At 44.8% G+C, this 21,571-nt stretch overlaps 1 protein-coding gene across 2 annotated transcripts in view; it reads right to left on the bottom strand.

The window, feature by feature from the left end:
* Nucleotides 1-15,252, bottom strand: part of adam22 (ADAM metallopeptidase domain 22) — a 308,389-nt gene extending 293,137 nt beyond the window's left edge. For both annotated transcript variants that reach the window (XM_060900250.1, XM_060900249.1), the window contains exons 1-2: nt 14,889-15,252; nt 14,492-14,643 (exon numbers count right to left, since the gene is read on the bottom strand). In XM_060900250.1, coding sequence (XP_060756233.1) covers nt 14,492-14,643; nt 14,889-14,997 — 261 coding nt within the window. In that variant the 5' untranslated portion in view covers nt 14,998-15,252. The remainder of the gene's footprint in view (nt 1-14,491; nt 14,644-14,888) is intronic.
* Between the last annotated feature and the right edge of the window lie 6,319 nt (nt 15,253-21,571).

Here is a 21,571-nt window from a genome sequence, read left to right on the forward strand (position 1 = left end):
ACTTTCTGAAATTTTCGGAAAGTTTGACTTTCCGAAATTTTCCCTTATTTTGAGTTAAAATCTGGGAAATATCCCTTTTTTTCAAACCTCAAAGTTGACAGGTATGCTTGGCGCCCCTGGGCACACTTTGCGCTCTAGGCAATTGCCTCGGTCACCTATAGCAATCGCCGGCGCTGGTAAAGAGAACACATCTGAGTGCTTGTTTCGTTTCCCTGCAGTCTTGACGCACTGAGATTGTTTCTTGTTTTCAACGCGTTTATTAGGGCCCGAGCCCTATGGGCGAAGGCCCTATTGTTCTTGTAAGAGTTCACTATTATTATTATTCTTCTTCCGTCTTCTTCTTCTTCTTCTTCTTCCGTCTTCTTCTTCTTCTTTATTTTTCTCCGCTGTTGGGCCATTTTCGGGGCGCTTGCCATGGGCGAAAACGCACGAAATTTGGCACCAGTTCCGAGAATTGCCACCGCTACTCAGAACCAGAAGCCCAAACTTGGCCGGGGCTCCGGGCCTCTATAGCGCCCCCTAAGTCGTTGTGATTTTGGCCTCCCGCATTAAGGTGCCTGGGTGCCATGTAGTTTGTAGTAGTGGCATGCCATTTGGTACGCATATGTATCTCACTAAGCCGGACAAAAATGTAATGCCAATGCATTAGCCACGCCCAACAGGAAGTGAGGTAATTTCACTTTTGTGCGAAATGCATGGCCACGAAGACGGCGCAACTCCTCCTAGACCGTTCACAGGAATGTCACCAAAATTGATACACATCATCTACAGACATGGCTGACAAAAGTTACTAAATACGTTTCACGTAGGATAAACCGTTCAGAAGTTATACGTCAATCAATTTTCACTTCAAAATTTTACATGCTTAAAAATTCATAACAAATCTTCTGATTGCTCAAAACTGCTCATACTTCACACGCACATCACTCATTGGGCTTCTGACATGTTACCCAATTTCTGTGATATTTCGCCACTGGGGGCGCTATTTTTGGGCAAAAATTCCAATCTTTCCTCAAATTTGGTCAAACTTCACGGCCACCCTCTTACTACCTCCCATGTCATGTATACCACATTTTGGAAATTTTCGTCCATGGGGGGCGCTGTTTTTGGCCGACGCAATTGCTCCAAAACGGGTTTTTGGTAAATAATTCCATAATGCTTTTCCTTCACACCACTACCTTGTGATAGTACGTTGCTGTTGTAGACACTTATTTTTCCAACTCGTAATCGCTCATGTACAGCATAGCGCCACCTACTGACATGGGAAAAACCAAAAAATTTATTCTTCAAAAATCTATATCTCATCTTCTATTTACTCAATTGTGATCAAACTTCATACGCAAACTCTTCATAGCTCACCTGACATATACACCAAATTTTGTGCACTTTCGCCCCTGGGGGTGCTGGTTATGGCAAAAATGATATTGCAGCTTCTGATCTGTCAAACTTGCCAAGCACACTCTTTACAAGACCCTTATTGGGGCGCTTGCCATGGTCGACAATGCACGAAATTTGGCTCCTTTTCCTTAGACTGCCACCGCTACTGAGAACCAGAAGCCCAGATCCAGGCGGGCCTCAGGGCCTCTATAGCGCCCCCTACCTCGTTGTGATTTTGGCCTCCCGCATTAAGGTGCCTGGTTGCCATGTAGTTTGTAGTAGTGGCATGCCATTTGGTACGCATATGTATCTCACTAAGCCGGACAAAAATGTAATGCCAATGTCTTAGCCACGCCCAACAGGAAGTGAGGTAATTTCACTTTTGTGCGAAATGCATGGCCACGAAGACGGCGCAACTCCTCCTAGACCGTTCATAGGAATGTCACCAAAATTGATAAACATGATCTACAGACATGGCTGACAAAAGTTTCTAAATACGTTTCACATAGCATAAACCGTTCAGAAGTTACACGTCAATCAATTTTCACTGCAAAATTTTACATGCTTAAAAATTCATATCAAATCTTCTACTTGCTCCAAACTGCTCATACTTCACAGGCAAATCACTCACTGGGCTTCTGACATGTTACCCAATTTCTGTGATATTTCGCCACTGGGGGCGCTATTTTTGGGCAAAAAATCCAATCTTTCCTCAAATTTGGTCAAACTTCACGGCCACCCTCTTACTACCTCCCATGTCATGTATACCACATTTTGGGAATTTTCGTCCATGGGGGGCGCTGTTTTTGGCCGACGCAATTGCTCCAACACGGGTTTTTGGTAAATAATTCCATTATGCTTTTCCTTCACTCCACTACCTTGTGGTAATGTCTCTTGCCGAAGAAGCTGTGGAAGGTATTTCGCGGGGACGCATGCCCCCGCCCCCCTTGGCCGCTGGCGCGAGGGCCCGTCGAGGCCGCTTGCGGCTTTAATTATATTTTCCTCCAGGAAGCTCTTCGCAACATGGTTGCTTGAATGAGCTGCTAAACTGTCATTTTAATGAGAACACAGAACAAAGCAACTTTGTTTTATTTTTAAAAAAAAAACGTGCCAGGCACCATTGGAATATCTCGCTGCGAAACGTGTTCGGTGCATAAAGCCCAGACTGCTCAACGACACCGACAGACTGCTCCAAGTGCAGCCATATTCAAAACAAGCAACAGATCTATGTCAGTTATCTACGTTATGCAAAAACACTCTTTAGCCAATAATACTTAGGCTATTACATGGCCAAAACAGAGAATAGCCGCGGATGCGCACTTGCGCACCCGAAGACACACTATAAGCAGGGCGAACCACTGTTGAGCGCTTATTGTTTCATGATTAACAACCACCACCACACCCCGCTTTTTTTGACAAATCGCACCCTGACTACATGCTTTGCTGTACAATTAAATTAGGCTAAGACATTATAATGCTGACTCGTTTTCAGAATAGTGGAAGTCACAATTTTTCTCCCCCCGTTTCTGAGCCCCTGGATGGACGCAGTGCCCTTAGCATTTGCCTATATTGCCTATGCCACGGGCCGGCTCTGTTCCTTTGAGCAGATTGAGTTTCTGGAGCATCACATTTGTGGGGTCGATTAAATGCTCAAAATGGCCAGAAAAATGTCTTGACTATATTTTCTATTCATTTTACAACTTATGGTGGTAAATAAAAGTGTGACTTTACATGGAAAACACAAAATTGTCTGGGTGACCCCAAACTTTTGAACGGTAGTGTACATTAATTTGTATACTAATTTTGTGCAACAGAATGTACATTCACTTGTTCATACGTCATGTTGAGGAACAAACTAACGTTAATGGCGCTAAAATGCCCGGAGAGACGCCTCTAGGATTGTCCGCTTTGCTTATACAGACTTCTCGTGCAGTGGAAAAAAAATGCCCTGCTGTGTGTTCCATATGTAGAAGAACTATCGAGGAGAGGACGGGGACAACCTCGAACTTCAATCGTCATTTGGCAAGACTCCACCCAGAGAAGGAAGTGACACGCTATGTTCGTTGCTCTGTTGATAGCAGAGTTTGCTTGCTGAGTGATGAACTAGCTAGTGTTAACCCTCTCTCATGTTATTTGCCCTGTTGATAGTGGGCGGGGCTTGCTGAGCGATGAACAAGCTTTTTATCTGTAGCCTGTTAACTAAAATGGGACTCGGACTCAAGGTTTAGTGACTCGACTACAACACTGGGTTGTACTCATAAATTAAGGCAACATGAACGTAAACAGTAGACAGTATTGTGTGCATGACTACAATTCTTGGCTATGTGGTTTACTTAACGTAAGTTTCCTACAAAATGCTGAGCGCTTGAACTGAACAAATTTCTCACGTACAAGTCCACCTGTGAATATGTTTTGCATACTAATCTTCTGTATCTTCTTGATGACTACATGTTGTAACCTTGTGCTAAGTATTTACAACTACATGTTGTAATAAATACTTAGCACAAGGTTAGTTTTGAGTCAATGTTCATGACAAGAATCGCAAAGATGGCGGAAAGTTCTATCGAGACACTAATGGCCCTTTTCCACTACCCTTTTTCAGCTCACTTCAGCTCGCTTCAGCCCGACACGGCTCGCGTTTCGACTACCAAAAACCAGCACGACTCAGCTCGCTTCAGCCCTGCTTAGCCCCTAAAACTCGCACCGTTTTGGAGTGGGGCTGAAGCGAGCCAAAGCGAGCCGAGTGAGGCTGGGGGCGTGAGCAGACACTCCCCTGTGCACTGATTGGTGAGGAGGAGTGTCCTCACATGCCCACACACGCCCCGCGAGCGTGCTGGGATCTGTAAACACCGTAAACCCGGAAGAAGAATAATTACGAATTACGAGAATTTCTGAAGCCTTATGCGCCTCGCCTCATCTATACACTCTTGCCAGTATCTGTCCGCGTTGTCGGTGACAACAAGCCACAGCACCAAGACCAGCAACACGAACGACTCCATGTCCTCCATGTTTATTGTTTACTATCCGGGTCGTGAGACTACCGCTTAAAAGCTCACTGATGTCACTGTTTGCGCCGCTTAACGACATCACGTGACGTCCACCCACTTTCACTAACTCCACCCAATGTGTCCACCCACTTCCAGCCAGCACGGTTCAGCGCGGTTGTAGTCGAAATGCAACTCCAACAGCCCCGCTCAGCTCGACTCAGCCCAACTCAGCACGGCACGGCTCAGCCCGACTCAGCCGCGTTTGTAGTGGAAAAGCGGCATAACTGAGGCCCATCCCAGAACTCGCTAATATTTTTTCGACATGGCTGTCTGGGCTCTGTCCTGCCCTCTAGTGGTTATCGCTTTTAATCTTCCGGATCTCTGAAAAGGTGTGCAGACGACTATGTATGCCGTGCTACTCGCATGGCATGAACATGCATACTCTGTAGCAGTCCTGGGATATAAACTTGCAATCCTTTTATTGACCAGCAGAGTCTGTACCAGTGAACTACAACACGACAGAACATTCCTTCTGGAGAAAGAAGTCACATATTGTGAAATTGAGATGTTTTTGATCCTCAATTCGAAGCTAAGTACAAGTACTAATACCAATCTTATACTAAAAGTGCTGTAAAGACTGACTGACTGTGTCTGACAGTGATTCATATTTACTCAACATCTACTGAATAAACAGCTGAAGTGTAGAGCTGGAAAATAACCAAGACAATTTGGTTATCCCCCCCATCAGAAACCACATCGTAACTGATACGGCGCATTAGCAAGATGAATCAGCTCTAAAGCCGAGCCAACCCCGTCCTGACATTAACGCATGCATATGCAGAAGAAAGGCTATAAATAAATAAATAAATAAATAAATAAGAGAAAAATATGGCCCAAGGCAAAGAATTGCGAGGACACAGACGCACCCAACTACGCCGATAGTGAAAGGAGACGCAAGGATTAAAACAGCTAATCCACTTATCTCACTGCTTTTGGTACCAATTCATCCACATGCTAATGATATGCTCAGTAGCCCTGAGTCATCAGAAATGGGGATTTTCAAGCAATGTGTTCAAAACCATTGTGTATAAACATTAACATTGTAAAGAATTAATACTTGCCTGGACATTATAGGTAGAAATGTACAGAAATCCATAACATTGATATTACATTGTACTAAATAGGTTTGGTGTCCACTTTGCGACCACTGCATTAGCTGCAACTTAGCAACTTTGAAGGATTTAAGCTTTGCCCACAATGTCATATATTACATCCCTGAAAAGCTTGTTTCCTGATATGTGTCATTTTATATAATGGATATTACATACAACGTTTGTCTTAGAGTGGTGAATGTATATTTTTCAACACGAGAAGATAAACTTCATATCTTTGCGCCACCATGTAATGTCCTTTATATTATATGAACACATTCTCCCCCCCCAAAAAAAAATATGCAAGTTAATCAAAAGAATTTTAATTTTGAACTGGTTCACCATTTTGACAACGCCCCTCTAGTCAATGGGAAAACACTGGGTGTGACATCATCGGAGTGAAATATCAGGAAATATTATCCATACAGGACATTTTTTCGATGGAATAAGAAGAACGTGTTCTATTCCCTTAGCGGGTTTCATTCATTTGGTTTGATAGCATGCAATATTGTTAGCGTATCGCTTATCCTACGTGTATTACGTCACTCTACTAAATGGAGAATGAGCATTGAATACGGTTTATGATATTGCATGGTTGTCAGGACAACATGACATCACACACTGGCGCTCATGCGGATATCCAATGACAAAACTTTTCTGCTGTACATGCGCATAATCATTTCTTTGTCCGCCAGGAAAGAGAGAAGACAAGGCTAATCCAGTGCCACTGCTAGGATTAGCTATGGTATAATTAAGCACGAAATAAATACACTGAAAACTGAAACCAAAAGATGCGCTGAACACTCGAAAGGCCACCAAAACTTCATTATATTTTCTTCATGCATATTTACAAGAGAAAAACATACCAAAGGACATTGAAAAACTGGAAAAGAGACACGTCGGAGATGTAAAACTTCTGCGCTAGCGAGTGACTGTGACAATTTGTAAACAAACATGGCCGCGAGGTTTGCTTCATTAAAAGTGGAAGATTGAGAGAATTTTGGCTGCCAGGTCACCCTGTTGTATGTAGTTGTCGATGTTGATTTTAAAAGTAACTAAGCAAATTACACAGGGAAATGAATACTTAAGTCTGAGTGAAAAATACTGTAGCGAGCGTGCTTGGAAGAGTCTGGAGACAGAAAATTTAGTTTCTCGGTCGTTAGCCTGTGCTACTAGCTCTCAGTAGCACCGGCTTGACTGCTTTATTAGCATTCGCTAACACTACTGATGAACACTACAGCAGCTGGAAGGTGACTGCACTGCTGCGCTAACACTGAATCATGGGTAAATCACACTGGCCTTCAAGAATGCTGATATGAAGAGTGTGTGTACGTATAATAACAACAATAATGGCTGACTTTTTCGTGGTATACGGTATCAGATATATTCCATTCAGCTACTCGTCTTCCACTCGTTCGATATCATGCTAGCTGACTGGAATATATCTGATACGCCACTCAACGACAGCCAAAATTATTTAAATAGGTCACTCAGATCCACAACGTATTTCGTATCAAAAATACAAGTTTTTCAACATAAAATAAACTTCATATCTTCAAGCCGTGTGATTTTTTTTTTTTTATTATATAGACACATTCACTAAGTACCCAAATTTATCAAAGCAATTCATCGATTTCCTCACGAGTGAAGCTATTGAAAAACATGTTACTCAAGCTCCCCGGCTGTAGCTCGTATGAAAAATACGAGTGGCGTATTTTCCAGTAAAACACTCATGTTTATATAAACCCTTATGACTCCAAGTTCCCCTCACAAATCACATGATATCACAACCACTTTTCCTTCAAAATCACTTTCTAGATTCACAACTACACATCTACATGACACGTTCGTTCCGGTCACTATTCAGAAGGATATTAGAGGAATTTTGATCATTTTTGTATTCATGTTCGATAGTATACTAAATATGAGGGTAAGTCAAAAAGTTCTAAGACAGATGTTATAATTTCAAAAGGAATTCAAAAGAATTCAAAAAAGGAATACAAAGAAGGAATTCTCCGATGGAAACAAACATCGATTGCAGAAGTGTTTAGACTTAAATGGAGGATATGTAGAGAAATAGCTTTGTTATTTTCATAAATAAAGATTTTTTTCCATTTGTCTTAGAACTTTTTGACTTACCCTCGTATATATCACCAAAAAACACTTTATATACACTATACAGGTAGTCGTCGACTTACGACTGCGTTTGGTTACGACTGACCAGTCGTAAACTGATCTGGTCATAAGTCGGCCTATGTTAAATGAACGTAAGTATATTGTGATGTGTAATGATATTGTAATCATCTTAAAGTCTTATTTTATCAACATTTTCTTATTTCATTACCTTGGCTCATTATTTGGTTTAAGTCAAACACTGCATACTCAGGGGTGAAAGTAACTTTTATTTCTTGCCGGTATTATTATTTTGAGCCATAGTGCGCGCGCACCGAAAAATACACCTAACTATTTATTATTGTCTACTTATCAAGCATTCATTAGGACTTCTTATCACTCAGTAGTACTAGTATAGTACTTTATCACACTATCACTCTTTCATCCACCTGTATCAGTTTTTGATTATAAATAAATTGCAAACACATCATCTCAACAACACAATCGTTTTAATTACATTTTTATCTTAGCTGAACAGTTGAAAACTAACTTTTCATTTTGGACATTGGACACAGAACAGTGTAACAGAACAGAAAAGTGAAAGTTACTTTGATTACCAGCTGCGCACGTTATAGCACAAGATCTGGTTAAGCCGTACGCGCGCTGTAGCTCACTCGTTGTTTGTCCAGCGAAACACTGCACACATAATAGAAGAGGCTGGATGCAGCGTTGCCAGATTGGGCGGTTTTAAGTGCATTTTGGCGGGTTTTGAACATATTTTGGGATGGAAACCGTCAGCAGTATCTGGCAACACTGGCTGGATGCTGGGCGCTGCCGGGAGCTGGGGCGGAAATTGTCGTACGCTCAGCTAGCTCAGCTGGGAAACACTTGCCAGTCATAACCAGACGGTCGTAAAGTCGATCGGTCGTAAGTCGCATAGGTCGTAAGTCGACGACTACCTGTATAACATATTTTCCTGAATAAATAATAAAGAAATGATATTCCAACAAACCTCAGTAAAAGCCCTTCTCATGAGAGTGTCTTCTCCATGAAATGAACATTTTAATTCTTATATATTGAATTAATCAAAGCCTCATTTGAATAAATATGGTCATGTCTTCTATCAAAATCACAAAGAAACCAATTTTAAATAACGATACGTTTTAAGGCTTGTAAATGTTTTTATTTTCAAACAAACGCAGGGTTTTACTCAGCAGCGTGTTGGTTCATGAAATCAGAGTGAAATGTTTTTTCCTCCATTTATTGAAACCTCATTAGTGGGCAAGCTCAGTGCAGAAGGTAATGTTAATGCTCTGTGTGGCAGGGTTACATTCGCGAGACAAAAGGTTAATGAATGCAACATATAATACAGCAGATGTTTCAATAAGTCGAGCATCCTTTAATGGTGAATTAACATTTTTTAAATGACGTCTGATTGAGAAGCTAAACCTGAAACCCTACGCAAAAGAATGAATCAGATATCCAGGCGTTTCTCCCCCCCGACTCTCTGCTTATGTCATGATCAGGCTGAGCCTACAAATGATGTAAAGCTTGTAACATTCTTTAGTGACCAACTGAGGAAAAAAAATTGGTATTATAAATGAGAAAGCATAGAGAGGTTTCTAGGCCACTCTGAACAGGTTCTTGGGTACTGAAAAACTTAATTAATTTGCGCTAGCAGCGGTAGCGCAAATTGTTAGTCTCACTCAGGATTATTATTATTATTTTTATTATTCTCCTCCTAACATTTTTAGGATGCTATCAGTTTTCAACCAATCATCACCAAATTTGACCTGAAAAATACCTCTGAGCTGAATTAAGTTGCTATGACTTTTAGTGCTGATCCAGATTACCGAACCGGAATGATCCATGAAAAGCAGGCTTTTTTTTCAATCACTTATTTCTCCCTCAGTTTTCAACCAAATTTCACATGAAGAATACCTCTGGACTGAATTAAGTTGCTATGACTTTTGGTGCTGATCTGGATCACCAAACCGGAATGACCCATGAAAAACGGGCTTTTTTCCCCTCACTAAGCATCATTCTCTTTCTCTTACCGTTCTGGATCTATAGGGTACAGTGACCAGACGTCCCGCTTTGTAAGAGCTAATGCAAATCACTGTGACTTTAGTCACAGTATCTATCTCGTTTTTTTATTACACTTCATACCACAGCGTTCAACCGGGAAACGGCGAGTTTTACTCGCGGTCAGGTCATACCAAACACCATCATAAAAATGGGACCTACTGCCATCTGGCGAGGCATGCCGCAATACAGATGTGAGTAGGGAGTCAAACTTTCTTGTGACAGTTCAGATGCTTTGGCACCTTCTGCCAGATGGCAGGAGGGAGAACAGTGCATGTGATGGGTGGGATTTGTCCTGCACTATGCTGTTGGCACGGCAGACGATGTGCTTCTTCTAGAGTTGGGAGATGGGTGGGAGAAGAACCCCCATGATCCTCTCTGCCGTCCTCACTATCTGCTGCAGGGACTTTTGTTCGGCGTAACAGCAGAGAACACTCTTAATAGAAGGATGTGAAGATGGGAGGAGGGAGGTTGGCCTTCTTCAGCTTTCACAGAAAGTATAGCCACTGTTGAGCTTTCTTGGTGATGGCGGTGGTGTTCGGGGTCCAGGAGACGTTGCCTTCCATGTGCACTCCCAGGAATTTCACACTGGCTCCACTGCTGAAACAGTCAGCATTGATGTGCAGTGGGGAGCGAGCAGATGGATTCTTCCTTAAGTCAACGACCATCTCTTTAGTCTTCTCATCATTAAGAGTCAAGTTGTTGTCTTGACACCATTCCACCAGGTGTCTGACCTCCGCTCTGGATGCAGACTCATCGTTGTTACTGATAAGACCCACTACCATTTTGTTGTCTGAAAACTTGACGTAATTTGAGCTGTGCTGGGCAGTACAGTCATGCGTTAGCAGAGTACACAGCATCGGGCTGAGCACACAGGCCTGGGGGGCACCTGTGCTCAGTCTGAGGACCCCAGAGGTGTTGAGTCCTATGGAGACTGACTGGGGCCGGTCAGTCAGGAAGTTCAGGATCCGATTACAGAGAGAGGTGTTCATGCCCAGCAGGTCCAACCAGCTTCTGTGGGATGACTGTGTTGAATGCTGAACTGAAGTCAATAAACAGCATTTTAACATAACTGTCCTTTTGTCCAGGTGCGAGATGGTCAAGTGAAGGGCAGCTGAAATGGCACCATCTGTGGTGTGGTTTTGGCAGTAAGCAAACTGTAGGGAGTCTAATTCCTGTGCCAGTTTTGTTTTCATGTGCCACAATACCAGCCTCTCAAAGCACTTTGTGATGATGGGTGTGAGGGCTACAGGGCTACAGGCCAGTAGTCACTGAGACAAGACATGGTAGACTTCTTTGGCACTGGGATGATTTTGATGGTCTTGAGGCATGCAGATACCACAGCTGTGCTCAGGGATGTTTTGAAGATATCTGAAGATGTCTGCAAGCTGATCATCACATTCCCCGAGCACCCGGCCAGGAATGCTGTCAGGGCCCACCGCTTTTCGTGGATTCACTCTGCAAAGAGTCTTCCTGACGTCAGTAGCAGAAAGGCAGAGTACCTGGTCGTTGGAGGAGGGGGTTGTTGTTCTTGCCGATTCTCTGTTCTGTGTCTCAAAACATGCAAAGAAGTCATTCAGTACATCTGGCAGGGAGGGCTCTCTGCTGCAGGCCTGATGTATTGGATTGTAGTCTGTGATGGTTTGAATGCCCTGCCACATACGGTGAGTGCCCTTTGAGGCCATTAAGTGACCATTGAGGTTCTTTGCATATGCTCGCTCTGCCTCTTTGATGGCCTGTAACAGTTTGGCCCAAGCTGTATTGGAAGCCTCCCTGTCTTTGGACTTGAAGGCAGAATCCCTGATTTTCACCAAGGTGCGTAGCCCTGCAGAGAACCAAGGTTTATGGTTTGCATAAGAGATAACAGTTTTGGAGAGAGTGACCTCCTCAACACACTTGCTGATGTATCCAGTCACTGAGGCAGTATACTCCTCCAGGTCCACTGAATGTTCACAGGTGGCAGCTTCCCTGAACATGTTCCAGTCTGTACAGCTAAAACAGCCTTGTAGGGCAGATATGGCACCTTGTGGCCAAGTTCTCATCTCTCTCATAGCTGGTCTGATTCGTTTGTGAATGGGTCCATAGGCGGGAATGAGAAGTATGGGAATATGGTCTGATTGTCTGAGGTAGGGGAGGGGTGCAGCCTTGTATGCATGCTGGCTGTTTGTGTATACAAGATCTACCATGTTATCTCCTTGTATAGCAAAGTTGATGTTTTGATTAAATCTGGCTAGAACTGACATGAGTGATGCATTGTTGACATCCCCAGCAACAATGAAGAAGCCACTGAGGTGAACTCCCTGAAGCTTGCTGATTATCCCAAAGATTTCACTCAGGGCACCACTAGCTTTAGCATTAGTGCTAGGCGGAATGTAAACAGCAATGATGAGAACTATAGCGAGCTGTCTGGGAATATAAAAAGGTCTGCATCTAACTGCTAAAACCACTATGAGTGCTGAACAATGCATAGAGATGATTGCTGCATTTGTACACCAACTGTTACTGATGTAAACACACAAGTCGCCACCGCGTGTCTTACTCAACAAGGAAGCATTTCTGTCGGCACGGAAGGTGGCTAGCCGGTCTAGCTAAATTAGAGTTGACGATGCCTTCATGCAGCCATGTCTCAGTGAAGATGAGAGCACAGTTCAGAACCAGTCTTAAACAGTCCAGTTTATTGCCTATGGAGCACATGTTTAACAGGGGAAGAAAATAGACCACTAGCCAACTCTGGTTAGCCTTGAGCCTAATATGGATCCTGACAATCCTAACATTATCGCACTTCCATTTCCTCATATACCGCTTTCTCCAAACTTCCAGATGGGCACGGAACCTAGGTGATGCCACGGCCTGGCTGCACGGAGTCCTTAGAATGCCTCTGCAGTGTAGTTTCTCCAGTACGTCTCGATCTGGTGGTGCTGTGTGGTATTTTCCAATGTCCAGAAGCTGTTCATGGTTGTAGAAATCCATCCATTATCCGTAACTGCTTATCCTTTGCAGGGTCGCGAGCAACCTGGAGCCTATCCCAGCTGACTATGGGTGAGAGGCAGGGTACACCCTGGACAAGTCGCCAAATCATCACAGGGCTGACACACAGACAACCATTCACACCTTTGGTCAATTTAGAGCCACCAATTAGCCTAACCCCCATGTCTTGGGGAAACTGGAGCACCTGGATGAAACCCACACAGACATGGAGAGAACATGCAAACTCCACACAGAAAGGCCCCTGTCAGCCACCGGGCTCGAACCCAGAACCTTCTTGCTGTGAGGCGACAGTGCTAACCACTACACCACCGTGCCACCGGTTGTAGAAACGTTTACTGGTTATTTCTACTGACATTTCAAACTTGAAGCGATGCAGTACAAAAATTGCACCATAAGACTGGGTGTGACTCCTGCGACCAAGCACACCACTGTCTTGTAAAGCCTTGTCGGAAAATAATCCATTTGGTATCATCAGCAAGAAGGTTCTAGGTTCGAGCCCAGTGGCCAACAGGGGGCCTTTGTGTGTGACGTTTGCATGTTCTCCCTGTGTCTGTATGGGTTCCCCCTACAGTCAGATTAGGTTAACTGGCTACTTTAAATTGTCCATAGGTGTGAACGGTTGAGAGGAGAAAACCTCTATAGAAGTCAACGGGAAACCACTACTGTAATGTTCCCTAGAATAACGGATGTCAGAGCTGGACTTGCCATCAGGCAGGACACTAAAGAAGAACTCTGCTTCATCGCATATACACACACCGAGTTGCTGATTGTTTTATCTGTAACCGCTTATCCCATGTGGGGGGGCAAGCTGGAGCCTATCCCAGCTGACCATGGGCGAGAGGCAGGGTACACCCTGGACAAGTCACCAGATTATCGCAGGGCTGACACACATACCCCTTTTCCACCAAATCAGTTCCAGGGCTGGTTCAGGGCCAGTGCTGGTGCTGGTTCACAACTCGTTCAACTTGCGAGCCAGCTGAGAACCAGTTTGCTTTTCCATAGCTCGGGGTGCTAAGCGGAGCCACGTCATTACGTCACTGTATACGTCAGTTACGTCGCTGCGTTTACATAAACCTTGGCGAAGCAACAACAACACGGAGAAGAAGCAGCAGCAGCAACAACAACAATAATAGATGACTTCACGTTTGTACAGCTGCTGCTTCTCGTCGCTTAAAAATGGTGACCTTTCGCGGTCTTGCTATTGTTGTCGGTCTTAACAACTCCACCCCGCCCCCACTGACGTAAGCGGTTCTTTCCTCTGGCCCAGCAAAGAGTTGGTGCTAGCCTGGAACCGGTTTTTCTGGCCCCAGAGCCAGTTCTTTGTCAGTGGAAACAGAAAACCCGGTTCCAAACTAAGCACTGGCCCCGAACCAGCCCTGGTGGAAAAGGGGCAACAGAGACAAACAACCATTCACACTCACGGTCAATTTAGAGCCATTATATCTTTGGGAAACCCACATGGGGAGAACATGCAAACTCCACACAGAAAGGCCCTCGTCGGCCGCTGGGTTCGAACCCAGAATCTTCTTACTGATGATGAACATGTGACAGTGCAAACCACTACACCACGTTTCCATAACAACATGTTTCGACAGAAAGCGCATAAGTGTTAAAGCGCATGCGCATCCTTTGTTTGCCAAAAACACGCGCGCTGGACCTTCAGGTTTCAGGTGCACCGACCTTATTTTATTAACAAACAGAAATGTAGAACCAAACATCCTCCGCAAAGCCAAAACTGATTGAGAGAAAACAAACAATGCTTGAGAATGACGTCGAGGGATGAAAGCTCACCTGGTCGGTGGTGGGGCTCGCGCGCACCCGCGTGCTCAGGACATCATGCGCGGTCCGTTCGCCATCAGCGCGATAAACCAACCGGACCGGTACCGTGCTCTCTTTCCCAAGGAACCTGGTATCATCACGCAAGGCCCTACCCAAGACGCCTCCTGTAAATATGACGTCAAAAAAAATCATAACACATTACATTACATTACAGGGATGGTTATGAGATCAAGTACTAAATGCATGCAGGTTATTAGAGGGTAAAGGATGGATGATGGTTCTGTCCAGACTCTGCTGAATGCACACATAAAAAAAAAAGCTTCAAGATTAAAATTCAATGCCATTCATGTATTTCTACACCCTGGATAAAGATCAGAAAGAATAAAAGAAAGAAGGAGAGTCGCATTACCATTGGTGGAATGTCGCGCGCTCATACACAGCGCTCCGCTCACACAGACACACACGAGCCAAAGCCCGGGTCTCGAAGCCATAACCATCATCATCATCATCATCATCATCACAGTAATCAGATCCTCCCGAGCACAGAAACTCGATCCCTGCTCGGTTCGGTTTAGTTTAATAATGTCCCCTTTTGCTTGGTTAAAGACAATGGCGGCTCACGCGCGTCTTCCCGACGCGCTGTCTCGCGCTGTTTGCCATTAGAGACGCTCGCGCAGCTTCCGCATCGCGCGCCGTTATAACGGGACCGAGGCGAATTTCAGCTTCCTTCTCTGGAACCACCTCCTCCTGAGAAACGTCAAGAGGCTGTTACCGAGCCGCCTCGCTGCAGAAACGCCGTATGAATATACATGAGGAGAATATACCGAGCGGCGCGCGGGATCACGGGTAGTGTAGTGTAGTGCGGTGCGGTGCGCGCGCGGCTCGCTCACCTGCCGCTACCGTATGCTCAGAGCAGACCACGTGACCGCCCGACACCAACACAAGCATTACGCAGCAGTGGCTTAGGGAAACATGTTTTCGCACCCAACTCTTTACTGCTTCATCCACACTTCATCAGATCTACTGTCAAGCCGTAGCCGAGGTGCCCGTGACCCCCCTTTGTCGGACCTTACATTTTTTCAATAGCCGCATAAGAATATTAAAAAAGCGCATACTGTGATTTTTCTAACATTTTTTTTAAAACTAGATTGTCACCTCAGCCTCATTAGGGTTTCTATAACCTTGTATGGACTTCCTGTGGTTTCAGGGGCGTAGCTAGGGAGGGTCCTGGGGTGCCCGTGACCCCCCTTTGTCGGACCTTACATTTTTTCAATAGCCGCATAAGAATATTAAAAAAGCGCATACTGTGATTTTTCTAACATTTTTTTTTTAAACTAGATTGTCACCTCAGCCTCATTAGGGTTTCTATAACCTTGTATGGACTTCCTGTGGTTTCAGGGGCGTAGCTAGGGAGGGTCCTGGGGTGCCCGTGACCCCCCTTTGTCGGACCTTACATTTTTTCAATAGCCGCATAAGAATATTAAAAAAGCGCATACTGTGATTTTTCTAACATTTTTTTTTTTTTAAACTAGATTGTCACCTCAGCCTCATTAGGGTTTCTATAACCTTGTATGGACTTCCTGTGGTTTCAGGGGTGTAGCTAGGGAGGGTCCTGAGGTGCCCGTGACCCCCCTTTTTCGGACCTTACATTTTTTCAATAGCCGCATAAGAATATTAAAAAAGCGCCTACTGTAATTTTTCTAAAAACTTTTTTTAAACTAGATTGTCACCTCGGCACGGTGGTGTAGTGGTTAGCGCTGTCGCCTCACAGCAAGAAGGTCTGGGTTCGAGCCCCGTGGCCGGCGAGGGCCTTTCTGTGCGGAGTTTGCATGTTCTCCCCGTGTCCGCGTGGGTTTCCTCCGGGTGCTCTGGTTTCCCCCACAGTCCAAAGACCTGCAGGTTAGGTTAACTGGTGACTCTAAATTGACCGTAGGTGTGAATGTGAGTGTGAATGGTTGTCTGTATCTATGTGTCAGCCCTGTGATGACCTGGCGACTTGTCCAGGGTGTACCCCGCCTTTCGCCCGTAGTCAGCTGGGATAGGCTCCAGCTTGCCTGCGACCCTGTAGAACAGGATAAAGTGGCTAGAGATAATGAGATGAGATGAGATTGTCACCTCAGCCTCATTAGGGTTTCTATAACCTTGTATGGACTTCCTGTGGTTTCAGGGGCATAGCTGGGGGGGTCCTGGGGTGCCCGTGACCCCCCCTTTGTCGGACCTTACCTTTTTTCAATAGCCGCATAAGAATATTAAAAAAGCGCATTTTGTGATTTTTCTAACATTTTTTTTTAAAAACTAGATTGTCACCTCAGCCTCATTAGGGTTTCTATAACCTTGTATGGATTTCCTGTGGTTTCAGGGGCGTAGCTAGGGGTGGCCCTGAGGTGCCCGTGACCCCCCTTTGTCGGACCTTACATTTTTTCAATAGCCGCATAAGAATATTAAAAGAGCGCCTACTGTGATTTTTCTAACATTTTTTTTAAACTAGATTGTCACCTCAGCCTCATTAGGGTTTCTATAACATTGTATGGATTTCCTGTGGTTTCAGGGGCGTAGCTAGGGGGGGTCCTGGGGTGCCTGCGACCCCGCTTTGTCGGACCTTACATTTTTTCAATAGCCACATAAGAATATTAAAAAAGCACTTACTGTAATTTTTCTAACATTTTTTTTAACTAGATTGTCACCTCAGCCTCATTGGGGTTTCTATAACCTTGTATGGATTTCCTGTGGTTTCAGGGGCGTATCTAGGGGGGGTCCTGAGGTGCCCGTGACCCCCCTTTGTCGGACCTTACATTTTTTCAATAGCCGCATAAGAATATTAAAAAAGCGCCTACTGTGATTTTTCTAACATTTTTTTTAAACTAGATTGTCACCTCAGCCTCATTAGGGTTTCTATAACCTTGTATGGACTTCCTGTGGTTTGGGCGCGAAAACCCAGTTTGTCAGAGTGTGTGCGGGAGAGACGGATGTAAGTGCAGATATGTTAAATAATACACAGTGTGATATGAGCATAAAGTGCGTGAAACGTGCACAACAGGCAAACAGCAGGCAAAGTCGTAATCGAGGAAACAGGCAGGAGGTCAAGCTAGGCGCGGACAGAATATCAGAGCCAAAACTATACAAGATCAAGGGACGAGAAACAGGAGTCAAAAAACCAGGAGGTCAACAAAGACAGGGAGAGGAAACAAGGCACACTAGACGCGGCGTAATACTTCGCATCGTCCTTGCATGGGCGCAGTCCTTAAATAGTCCAAACATAGTTCATTGATTAAAGACAGGTGTTCTTTGTTAACGGTGCGCGTGCCGGAGCTCGTTAGGCGTGTGCACAGCCTGAGGCGTGCCTTCAGGTGCGCAAGCCAAGGCGCGCAGGACTGACACAGTTCTGCGCAAGCGCAACACGATCGCACTAGAAAGCATGGTCAAGCTGCCAGTATAGCTGCAGTCTTTTTAGTTGCGAATTACGAGTATTTCCTCGTGTTAATAATTCGCGAAAAGCGAAACTTTCCTCCTTCTTTCGACGTGAAGAGAGGTAAGCAATTTATTATACATTTTTTTCCATCAAAGTTGCATTTTGTGGCTTTGCAACTAAGTTTTAGTGCCGTTTCTAGAACGCAACATCAAGAAAACGTGGAAGAAACAGCAATAATGGAAGAGCCGGTTTCTGAGCTTCCTAAAACCAGCAATGGTAATTATTTTTTGTTATATCATGTACTCAGGCTGCCAGTCAGTGTGTGACCCCCCCCTTTGAAAAATCCTAGCTACGCCCCTGCAATCAGCCATAACATGATGACAGGTGAAGAACTGAATAACATTGATTATCTCATTACAATGGCACCTGTCAAAGGCTGGGATATATTAGGCAGCAAGAGAACACTGTCGTCTCACAGCAAGAAGGTCCTGGGTTCGAGCCCAGCAGCCGAAGAGGGCCTTTCTGTATGGAGTTTGCATGTTCTCGCCGTGTCTGCGTGGGTTTACTCCGGGTGCTCCAGTTTCCCCCCATAGTCAAAAGACATGCAGGTTAGGCTAATTGGTGGCTCTAACTTGACCGTAGGTGTGAATGGTCATTTGTCTTTGGGTCAGCTCTGCGACTTGTCTAGGGTGTACCCCACCTCTCGCCCATAGTCAGCTGGGATAGGCTCCAGCTTGCCTGCGACCCTGTAGAACAGGATAAGCGGCTACAGATAATGGATGGATGGATGGATGGATGGCTGGAGAACAGTCAGCGGCACGATGGTGTATTGGTTAGCACTGTTGCCTCACAGCAAGAAGGTCCTGGGTTTGAGTTTGCATGTTCTCCCCGTGTCTGCGTGGGTTTCCTCCAGGTGGTCCGGTTTCCCCCAAAGACATGCAGATTAGGCTAATTGGTGGCTCTAAATTGACCATAGGTGTGAATGTGAGTGTGAATGGTTATTTGTCTCTGTGCCAGGGTGTACCCCACCTCTCGCCCATAGTCAGCTGGGATAGCAGGTCCAGCTTGCCTGCGACCTTGTAGGACAGGATAAGCGGCTACAGATAATGGATGGATGGAGAGCAGTCAGTTCTTGAAGTTGATGTGTCGGAAGCAGGAAAAATGGACAAGCGTAAGGATCTGAACTACTCTGACACTTTGACAAGAGCCAAATTGTGATGGCTAGATGACTGGGTTTGAACATCTCCAACATGGCACATCTTGTGGGGAGTTCCCGGTATGCAGTGGTTAGTACCTACCAAAAGTGGTCCAAGGATCCAAAGGACAACCGGTAAACCAGCGACAAGGTCACAGGTGTCGAAGGCTCGTTGATTTGCATGGAGCACGAAGGCTAGGCCATATGGTCCAACCCCACACAAGAGCAAATGCAGCCCAAACTGCTGGAAAAGTTAATGCTAACACCTTTCTGTTTTAGCCAGCATTAACTTTTTAATGCATGGCCAAATGGTTAGAGAATTAGCTTTGGGACCAAAAGGTCACTAGTTTGAATCCCTGAACCAGCAGGACTGGCTCAAGTGCCCTTGAGCAAGGCACCTAACCCCCAACTACTCTGGCAAGAGTGGTGGCATGCTTTGTGTCTGATTAGCCAGAGAAAAACTGATGAGGTGATTATCAGTTCGGGCAAGAACCTGGCCATAACTAACTAACTAAACTAACTTTTTCAGGGGTGGCATGGTGGTGTAGTGGTTAGCACTGTTGCCCCACAGCAAGAAGGTTCTGGGTTCAAGCCCAGTAGCTGATTGGGGCCTTTCTATGTGGAGTTTGCATGTTCTCCCCGTGTCCAAAGACATGCAGGTTAGGATAATTGGTGACTCTAAATTGACCGTAGGTGTGAATGGTTGAGAGGAGAAAACCTCTATAATAATCCAGTAGAAGGCAACAGGAAACCACTTCTTGAGAAACTTTGACAGCTGAAGCCATCAGGGCAGAACAGTAAAGAAGAACTTTTTCAGCAGTTTGTGCTACAGTAGCTCTTCTGTGGGATTGGACCATATAGGCTAGCCTTCCACACCCATGACCCTGTCGTTGGTTCACCGGTTGTCCTTTGGATTCTTGGACCACTTTTGGTAGGTACTAACCACTGCATACCGGGAACACCCCACAAGATGTGCCATTTTGGAGATGCTCAGACCCAGTCATCTAGCCATCACAATTTGGCTCTTGTCAAAGTCGCTCAGGTTCTTACGCTTGCCCATTTTTCCTGCTTCCAACACATCAACTTCAAGAACTGACTGTTCTCTTGCTGTCTAATATATCCCACCCCTTGACAGATGCTACTGTAATGAGATAATCAATGTTATTCACTTCACCTGTCAGTGGTCATCATGTTATGGCTGATCGGTGTGAGTATACAGTGCCTTGAAAAAGTATTCATACCCCTTGAACTTTTTCACATTTTTCCACCTTACAACCATGAACTTAAAAGTTTTTTATTGAGATTTTATGTGACAGACTAACACAGAGTAGCACATAATTGTGAAGTGAAACGAAAATGATAAATGGTCTTCAAAATTTTAAACAAATAAAAGTCTGAAAAATGTGATGTGCATTAGTATTCAGCCCCCTGTACTCTGATAACTCTAAATACAATCCAGTGCAATCAATTGCCTTCAGAAGTCATCTAATTAGTTAATAGAGTCCTACTGTGTGTAATTTACTCTCAGCATAAATACACTTGTTCTGTGAAGGCCTCAGTGGTTTGTTAGAGAACACCGAAGAACAAACAGCATCATGAAGACCAAAGAACTCACCAGACAGGTCAGAGATAAAGTTCTGGAGAAGTTTAAAGCAGGGTTAGGTTATAAAAAAATATCCCAAACTCTGAACATCTCAAGAAGCACTGTTCAAGCCATCATTCAAAAATGGAAAAAGTATGGCACAACTACCAAGACATGGCCATCCACCTAAACTGACAGAGCGAGCAAGAAGAGCACGAGTCAGAGAAGCAGCCAAGAGGCCCATGATCACTCTGGAGGAGCTGCAGAAATCCACAGCTCAGGTGGGAGAATCTGTACACAGGACAACTATAAGTCGTACACTCCACAAATCTGGCCTTTTTGGAAGAGCGGCAAGAAGAAAGCCATTGTTGAAAGACAGGCATAAGAAGTTCCGTTTGCAGTTTGCCAGAAGCCATGTAGGGGACACAGCAAACATGTGGAAGAAGGTGCTTTGGTCAGATGAGACCAAAGTTGAACTTTTTGGCCTAAATGCAAAGCGCTATGTGTGGCGGAAAACTAACACTGCTCATCACTCTGCACACACCATCCCCACTGTGAAACATGCTGGTGGCAGCATCATGCTATGGGGATGCTTTTCTTCAGCAGGGACAGGGAAGCTGGTCAGAGTTGATGGGAAGATGGATGGAGCTAAATACAGAGCAATCCTGGAAGAAAACCTGTTGGAGGCTGCAAAAGACTTGAGACTGGGAAGGAGATTCACCTTCCAGCAAGACAATGACCCTAAACATACAGCCAGAGCTACAATGGAATGGTTTAGATCAAAGAATATTCATGTGTTAGAATGGCCCAGTCAAAGTCCAGACCTAAATCCCATTGAGCATCTGTGGCAAGACTTGAAAATTGCTGTTCACAGACGCCCTCCATCCAATCTGGCTGAGCTTGAGC

Source organism: Neoarius graeffei, chromosome 19 (assembly GCF_027579695.1).
Source record: "Neoarius graeffei isolate fNeoGra1 chromosome 19, fNeoGra1.pri, whole genome shotgun sequence".
Taxonomy (NCBI): Eukaryota; Metazoa; Chordata; class Actinopteri; order Siluriformes; family Ariidae; genus Neoarius; species Neoarius graeffei.